Source organism: Mustela putorius, unplaced genomic scaffold (genome assembly GCF_011764305.1).
Source record: "Mustela putorius furo isolate JIRA1106 unplaced genomic scaffold, ASM1176430v1.1 tig00000129_pilon_pilon_pilon, whole genome shotgun sequence".
Lineage (NCBI taxonomy): Eukaryota > Metazoa > Chordata > Mammalia > Carnivora > Mustelidae > Mustela > Mustela putorius.
Genome location: NW_025421290.1, coordinates 50418208 through 50426789, shown reverse-complemented (window position 1 = coordinate 50426789; position 8582 = coordinate 50418208). Strand labels below are relative to the sequence as shown.

At 59.1% G+C, this 8582-nt stretch overlaps 1 protein-coding gene across 1 annotated transcript in view; it reads right to left on the bottom strand.

Moving 5' to 3' along the window:
- Positions 1–4517: 4517 nt before the first annotated feature.
- The window catches only part of TECPR2 (tectonin beta-propeller repeat containing 2), a 97322-nt gene continuing 93257 nt past the window's right edge, over positions 4518–8582 (bottom strand). Inside the window, 3 exon segments of the mRNA XM_045073976.1 lie at positions 4518–6324; positions 6648–6797; positions 7247–7388. Of these exon segments, the coding sequence (XP_044929911.1) occupies positions 6173–6324; positions 6648–6797; positions 7247–7388 (444 nt within the window). The 3' untranslated portion in view covers positions 4518–6172.

The following is an 8582-nucleotide window of genomic DNA, read 5'->3' as shown; positions in this document are numbered from 1 at the left end:
GGACCTTGGTGCCTGGAGCCACCAGCAGTCTCTGCCTGGGCCTGCAGACTTCCTGTCCTGTCTCCCCAGGCCCAGCTCTGTCCTCAGTGGGTTAACCCTCCTGGGCCCCTCTTCCCCTCCACTCTACACCTACAGCTGCTCCTTTGAGGGCCCCGGGCTGGGACTGGGGTGATGCAGAGTTGGGGGAGGTGCCCGGCCTTGGGCCTCCCTGGGAGGCTGTGGAAGGGCGCCCCACAGAACCCGTTGTCAGGCAAACAGGAGGCAGGACCTGGGCGGGATTGTTCTGGGCACTGCCGCCTGGGGACCCAGCCTGAGCACATGTTCAGGGAAAGTTCAGGGGCCCAAATGGGGTGGTTTGGTTGGAGGGTGGCCGGGAAGCAGAAGCTGTGGGGACTGCTCCGTCATTGGCTGGGTGACTTTGGGGCCTCTAGGCCTTGGAGGGCTGAGAGGGCAGGAGGAGGGGTTCCCGGGGCACTGGCCCCTGATGTCCTCCTCACTGTGGGCGAGTGGGACGGGGTCCGGGAGGGTAGTGGCGTTCACTCTGCTTGGAGCTGCACCGAGGGACACAGAAACCAAGGCCTGGCCGGCGTCACTGCCCGATGGCTGCAGAGTGGGGCCCGATTCCTGCCACAGCTCCCGCGGAGACTCCCGGGGGGCCGCCTGGCTCAGGGCACTGCAGGCGTCTGTGAGCGCAGAGGACCTAGGGAAATGGTGCAGGGTGATAAGTGGAACGCCAGGGTTATCTGGTGGCCACTGCTGGCCAGAGGGAGGGCAGGAGGCTGGGCAGGAAGTACCTAGCATTGGGCTTATCAGAACCTGGGGCCCTGCGGCCCCAGAAAGGGTAGCCGGCGACTCAGCTCTCAGTCATTGGCAGGTGGCCTTGGTGGCTTCTCAGAGGCGACCGGTCTCTGCCCACGACGAGGCCGCCTTTCTCCGGAGTGAGGCACCTTGGTTTGCACCTTGGGTTCACCAACTCCAGTCTTCCTATGGAAAACCTGACCGCACCCAGGACTGCCATCCCCGCGCCCACCTGGCAGCCCAGGAACCCCAGCCTGCTAGAGCTCGGGGGCCAGAATCGCGGTCCCCCGCAGGGGGACAGGGAAGGCAAGGCCACTCCCCCACAGAGCGGTCGACCGTGATCTCAGGCAGGGAATGGCCATCACGGGATGGCCCAAGCTATTGGGGTGGCCTGGGGGAGGTGGCCGTGAGGGCAGGGGAGTGAGGGCCGCGCTCGGACTTCAGACTGCACCACCTCGATGCGAATTACTCTGATTTCCCTTCTGTTTCACCAGCTTCAACTACTGGGCTGAGAGCAATTTCCTAAATGACGGCCCGTCCTGTTCAGAACAAGGATGCTTCCTGGGCGCGGTCAGGGCAAGCTGTGCAGGGTCTGCCCCTGTTCCAGAAGCGAGAGGCTGCTGCCGCGGCTCCCCTGTGGTTCAGTCCGGCTGCATTTTTATTTTTTATTTTTGTCAGAGAGAGAGAGAGCGAGCGAGAGCGAGCACAGGCAGACAGAGTGGAAGGCAGAGTCAGAGGGAGAAGCAGGCTCCCTGCGGAGCAAGGAGCCCGATGTGGGACTCGATCCCAGGACGCTGGGATCATGACCTGAGCCGAAGGCAGCTGCTCAACCCACTGAGCCACCCAGGTGTCCCACCGGCTGCATTTTTAAATGGAGGCATGATCGACCTATGACAGGCACATTTCATATATTTTGGGATATATATAGATGGAATATATAGAATAAACGATGGGAAGAGGCCTTTTTAAGACTTTTTATAATAGGCTTTACATCCAGCGTGGGGCTTGAACTCAAGACCCTAAGATTAAGAACCATATGCTGTCCCCACCGAGCCAGCTGGGTGCCCTGAGAATCACAGACCTCACCTGTGTCATGAGGAGTTCTGACAAATGTCTACACACATGTAACCACCCCAGTCAAGACAGAGATTTCTGTCTTCAGTGACTTGTAAAATGAATTTCTGCTTCTAGAATTCCAGGTGGACCACTGGAACTGCAGGGAGAAACCAGGGCAGGGCGTGGCTGGGCTTCACAGGGCAGGGGCGTCCTGCTCTCCCCGCCCCCCACGAGGCCGCCAAATAAAGGGGCCAACTTCAAACTTACTATAAGCATTTTCCTATATTGTAAAATGCTTTGTGTAAGTGGGATTTCTCAGAGGTCTTTGGTGTTTGCTTTGTGACATTTGACTCACTAGTGTTGATGGCGTAAGGAGTCAATGTTAGGACTGATTCTAAAATGTGAATTTTATTTCTTTTGAAATAATACATTTACATGGCTTGAAATTCAAAAGATACAAAAAGGTCTAGACCACAGGCAACCACTGCGACCAGCCGTGTAGTGAAACCACCGGCTGTGTAGTGAACCCACCGGCAGTTAAACGGGTCTCAATCTCTCTCACCCCCTCTGCACGGTCTTTGGCCTAGCCACGTCCCTACGCACGGCCAACAGCGTGGACGTAGCCACGCCGTGGCCTGTTTCCCCAGGACACCTGCCCTGTGAGGCAGCGCCCGAACTCGTCAGGCCACTCCTAGGCGCTGGGGTCACAGGACGGCCTGCGTCATACGTCTGCCCCTGACTTAGGATCTGTTCTTGAGGACAGGGTCCCAGAGGCAGACTTGGTGGGTTGCAGGTTTTAAGTCCGTTCCCCTTGCTCCGTCCGCACCCCGCCTGCGTGCCAGGCGTTTGCTGAACAACACCTTTCATCCGTGTCCATACAGAGGCCTTAAGTGTGCCTCTGACTGGTATGGACACGTTCTTAAGGTATATATTCGCCATCGGTGATGTCGCAACTTCCCCCCTTTAAGTGGGGTTTTAAATTTGTAGTATTTTACTATTTTGAGGAAATCAAACTATATATTTAATTTCCTCTGTGGGAAAGCCCTTGTCCTCCAGAAATCAGATACTACTCCCCTAGTTTTAAAGTGGGTTCCACACCCAGCATGGAGCCCAATGTGGGGCTTGAACTCGACCCTGAGATCAAGATCTGAGCTGAGATCAAGAGTCAGAGGCTTCACTGGCTGAACCATCCAGGCGCCCGATTTAGATTCTTTAATCCATTTAATAGTTATTTTGTCCACATAATGAAGGGGTGGGGCACATCAATTGTGACCTCCCCTGCCTGTCCCCTCCCCTAGATGTGTCTTCATCACGCTAGTTCCCCGCTGGGCCGGTCAGGCCGCCTGTCGTCCCCAGCCCGCCCACGCCATGCTTGGGTCGCCCGCGGCTGTCAGCACTCTTGGTAATTCCCACCTGTGTCTTCCCAGGTCTGGAGTTCCACAGAACTGGGCTCCACTCCCAGTGGCCCCTGTGTGACCTCCAGCAAGTTACTGAACCTCCCTGTCACCAAGGCTGACAAGATTTCCCTCAGGGGGCTCTAGGGGGACACGGAGCTGTGCAGGAGCCCCAGGCACATGTCTGGCATTCGGGGCACTTGTGGGCACGAACATTATTCTGGGACTTCTTCCCTGCCTCCCCTGACAAAACGTCCCAGAGAGGGTTCTTTTCTTTAAGATTTATTTATTTGAGAGGGAGGGAGAAAAAGAAACAAGAGCAAGCGAGAGCACAAGAGTAGGGGGACAGAGAAGCAGACTCCCCACAGAGCAGACAGCCCGACGCAGAGCTCCATCCCAGGACCCTGAGATCACAACCCGAGCCGAAGGCAGACGCCTCACCGACTGAGCCACCCGGCCCCCAGCCACCGAGAGGTTTTTTTTGTTTTTAAAGATTTTATTTATTTGACAGAGAGAGATCACAAGTAGGCAGAGAGGCAGGCAGAGAGAGAGGGGGAAGCAGGCTTCCCGCGGAGCAGAGAGCCCGATGCGGGGCTCGATCCCAGGACCCTGAGACCATGACCTGAGCCGAAGGCAGAGGCTCAACCCACCGAGCCACCCAGGCGCCCCATTCCACCAAGCGTTCTGACAAACGGAGTTAAACGCTTTGGGGAGGGTGGATGTCTACAGTTTCGTTTGTCTTTCATCAGGGACATCAGACATGTCTTCTGAATTCAAACTTTCTCCGCCGTCTTCTGTGGAGTGTGACAGTCCCTGACAGGAGCCGGACACGCCTCGTTCAGGTCTTCTGTGGCATCAGCATGTCCTGCTGCTATGAATGGGATCCTCTCCCACATGCTGGTTTCCAGCAGGGCGTGGCCGACACTTGGGTTTGTTTCTTGGTTGGAGTCTTAGGCCCAGGGGCTCGAACCCTTCCGAAGCCTGCCCGTGGCAGCCCAGCCTTGGCGGGCCTCCAAGTGGAGACAGGTCTGTGCTCCGCCTCCCCTGACGGCGTCCTTCCCAGGGGCGACCGGGGGCACATCTACCTCTGGACGGCCGCTCTGGGGACGCTGGTGAATATTTAAACATCACGTCCACCACGCTCTCCTGGCTGTGGGGCTGGGCTGGCCGACGCCATTGGCAGATTCTTCCAGCACAGGTGGGCAGGCCAGCCTCATGAGTGCCTGCTGGGGGCCCTTTCTCACAGCCCAAACACCAGACTCGACCAGGTTTGGAAAAAGTCTAGTTTATTGCACTGTCTCAAAGCACAACTAAAAATTAAAACCAGAAGGAAAAACCATACAAAGCACTGAAGCTAAAAGTAGTTTAAAAGTATCCAACTAGACTTAGGTTTAATTGCACTAAAGTCCCGTGGGTTTAGGGGAACTCTGCTGTCTGAGGGGGGCCAGGCAAGGCACAACATACAAGAGAGGGGCCGCAGCCAGCCTAGGAGTGACGACTGAACTCCGAAAACAAGGATTCTCCAAAAGTGGAGTGTGAAGTAGGGTCTGGGATTTCAGACTCTTGTCCTTGTTTAGACCGGGAACACCCCCATCTTTGCGGCCGGCTGGGTTCCGTCCGCGAACCCATCTGATCGCTCTTTAGCTGTGGCCTGGGGGCTCCCGGACACACTTGCTTAGGAGAAAACAGGCGTCGAGTAACTGGGCCCCGGGCCAAAGGCAGACTAAAAAAGCGGCGAGGCTGGAGTCCTGCTTGGGAGCCACCTGCGGGATGGGGGGCGCTGACCCCGGGGTGGACCCGTGGTGGGGCTGCTGAGCCCATGGCCCAGATGCCCACGAGGACCCCAAGAACTGAGGTCTGGCGAGGCCACTGCAGGCCCCATCGGGAACTCCCTGGAGGCGTCCACGCAAGCCCTGCGACGGTGCTGCTCCCGCTCGGAGCCAGCCGGCAGGTCCCACGACGGTCCCACAAGGGGTGCCCGAGCTCGGGGAAGCTGCGGTGGAGGACTGGGCAGGCGCAGGGCAAACCACGCGGAGGAACGAAAGGCCTTCCGCTGGTTTCAGGGAATAGATTTCTCCTCTAAATTTATAAGAGCTGATTTCGAATGAGGTATTTTATGCAGGTTTGTAATACAACAAACAAAAAAGGCAATAATTAGTAGACGCATCCTGGGAGAACGCTTCTGGGCTCCAGGACGGCCGCCAGCAGCGCTGCACAGCACTGCGACGAGCACGCTCAGTGAGCAACCCCGGCTGGGCTCCCCCACGGCCCGCTGCGCCTCCCGGGGCCACGGCTGCCTTGGAAACACGTGTACCATTTCTATTCCGTGTCCTCCACCGACCAGTATTGTTTTGGCTAAAGTGTGTTCTCCAGGAAGTGAGCGTGCGGTGCCCTGTGAGCGGGCCGGGAGGGCACGGGCCGGGTGTGTGTGTGTGTGTGTGTGTGTGTGCGTACACTGTGTGCTGGCACAGACCAGTGCCCCACCTCTCTGACGTGGGCTGGGTTTCCCAGCCGGGGTGTCCAGCGTGGAATGTGCTAGAACTCAAGTCCCTGTGGCGACCGTGAAGCTGAGCAGGACCCTCTCAGCGGTGGGAGCGCGCTGACCTCCGGCTGCCTGGCTCATGCCTGCGGGGGCCCTGGCAAGGCCGGGAGGAGGCCGGCGTTGCCGCGCTCGGAGGCGGCCTCGGCAGGAGCTCAGAGGCACGGCCGCGCCAGCAAGGGCTCCGGATCGCTTGGCTGAGGCTGTGGGTTCTGGAACAAGACGGAAACAAACATGGATGAAAGCAAGTGTGGGCGGTCTAAGTCGGCCCGACATGTCTGGACAGGAGCCGACGAGGTGTGGCCAAGAGCCCGTGACTCCAAAACCACCATGTCCACCCCCCATCTCGGCCTCCTCACTCCTGAGCGCCTGGCCCGAGGCTCCGTCAGATGACCTCCCACTCGTCCTCCAGGTCCTCGGGGTGGGGGGTGGTGGCATGGCTGCTCGCGGCACCATGCGAGTGGCTGAAAGTCCTCGTCAGCCGCTGGAGGAGGTAGCCGGGGGGGCCCACGGCCCACAGCTCATCTGACGAGGTCACTGCAGGGACGAGAGGCAGATGCACGCTCGTGAGTCACCTGCCGGGGCGGCGGGCACAGGTGCAGTTGGCCGGCTCCCCGTCCTGCCGTGGCACTTTCTAGCTGGTGTCCCCAGACACGCCACCCCCAATCTGTGCCTCAGTTCCCTCAGCTCTAAAGTGGATGGCCCAGTTCCGGCCAACTCTGGCCAGCAGGGTGCTGGGTGCCCTCCCTCAGGTGTGACCCTCGGCTCTTGGGAGAGCGAGCCCCGTGGGAGCAGCCTCTTGTGGAGCCCCCACTGACCTCGTCCACGGGAGCCCCAAACCCACGGAGCCGAGCACTTGCCTGTGAAACAGGTCACGTTGCCAGGAATTTTCTTCCAGTAGTCTCCCGCGGGGTTCTTGTCGGTGATGCCGTACCGTCGGGCAAGGTCACCGTTGGGGCAGCGGGCCCACACGGTCCTGGTGCTTAGTGCCAGCTGGCAGGCCTGCAGCCCTGCACGCCAACAAGGTGCCGTCTGTCCTGAGCCCCCAGCTAGGACAGGCCAGACCGCCCTCTTCCATGAGTCTGCTCCCTCCCACCACTGGGTCCTGCTGACCAGGGGGCTCTGTGCGGACAGTGCCCTGCACTGCAGGGTTCGGAATGGTGGCCGAGGGAAAGGATGCCCCACCCACCGGGCAGAGCTAGCAAAGCTGCCAAGAGCCCAAGGCCAGGGCACACCAGGGCCCAGGAGGTCTGGAAGCAATCAGCCCACACAAAACTCCAAGGGAACAGGGTTACGCCCTCCGACAAAGGGTGTTCGGTTAGGTCCTTGCTGTCACCTGCCTCCTCAGTGGGACAGCAGAAAGGAAAAGAAACCCCGAGTGCAAAGGCTGGGCCTGCCATGGAGGCCGGGCTGCTGGACAGAGCAGGTGCCCGCGGGAGGGGGCAGCTTGAGTTCCCACCTGGCACGTGCTCCCAGTCGGTCCCCACGGGCATCTCTTCGGTGATGCCGGCCCGGACGTGCACGTTCCACCTGCTGTCGAGCGCCCACAACATCTGGTCGTTGGGACTGCAGTGGACGCTGACCAATGTGACCCCCGCGGGCTGCGAGCGGGAAGAGACTTTCCTTAAGAAAGGAGGTGGCGGGGCATGTCGTTTTTGGAGACAGCAGGGACAGAGGGGTTTGGAGGGGAGGTGGAGAGGACCTCACATGGACAGACGCCATCCCTGCTGCGTCAGGCGAACCCAGATGGAGCAACCACCCAGCGCGTCAGCAGCAGCGTGTCCTGAGGGACAGAGAGGCAGGGACAGGCCAGAGAGCAGGAGGACGCCAGAGGTGCACATAGGGTCCTGCACTGGGACGGGCAGGTGGTGGCCATGGGCAGCAACAGAAGAGGCTGGTGTGGCCACTGTCCATGCCTCTGCCTGACGGCAGGTGAGGCCCCACGAGGGAAGGCGGGCTCTGGGGAAACCCGGGCCTCGGAGGTCCCCGCATGCATAAGCACACGGCCCCAGGCCCAGAGCTCTGTGCGGAGAGAAAGCAAACCCAGCAGGGCATTACTAGTGGCTGAATCTGGACGAAGGGTCTACGGGACTTTGTTGAAATATACCTGCAGGATTTCTGTTGGCCTGAAGTTTTTTCAAGATAAAAAGTTTAGTTTAAAAAAGTATAGAAATGGGGTGCCTGGGTGGTGCAGTTGCTTGAACACCTGACTCTTGATTCTGGGTCAGGTCATAACCTCAGGGTTGTGAGATTGAGCCCCGCATCAGGCTCTGTGCTCAGTGCAGTCTGCTTAGGACTGCCTCTCCCTCTGCTTCCCCGACTCCCCGTGGCTCCCTTTCCCCTCTCTCTCTAAAATAAGTAAGTAAATGTTTAAAAAAAACTATACAAATAAAACCCACCAAGATATGCTATTGCTGTCGTGGGACGGCGACAGAGGTGCACGGAAGGAGGCTTCGGCCAGCCCCCGGGAACTCCATGGGGGGGGGGGCGGGGTGGCCTGGGGGGGGGCGAGGTTGGTGTCGCGGCGGGCTGCCCCACGCACTCTGAGCCCTACCTTCCACGCTGCTTTTCATTCAGGTGGGACAGGGCGAGGGCAAGGCTGACCATGAGAGAGCCTCTGTGTGCACAGCAGGAAGTGGGGACTGGCAGGCCAGAAGGCCAGTGACTCTGCCCACCAGGCACAGGCCTGGCCCTTGGTGGCTTCATGACCAATGTCAGCTAAGAACCAGGGCATCATTTAACTCCCACTGTCTCTTCTTTAGGCACCATGCTTGTAAAGGGCCCATTTGGAGCCA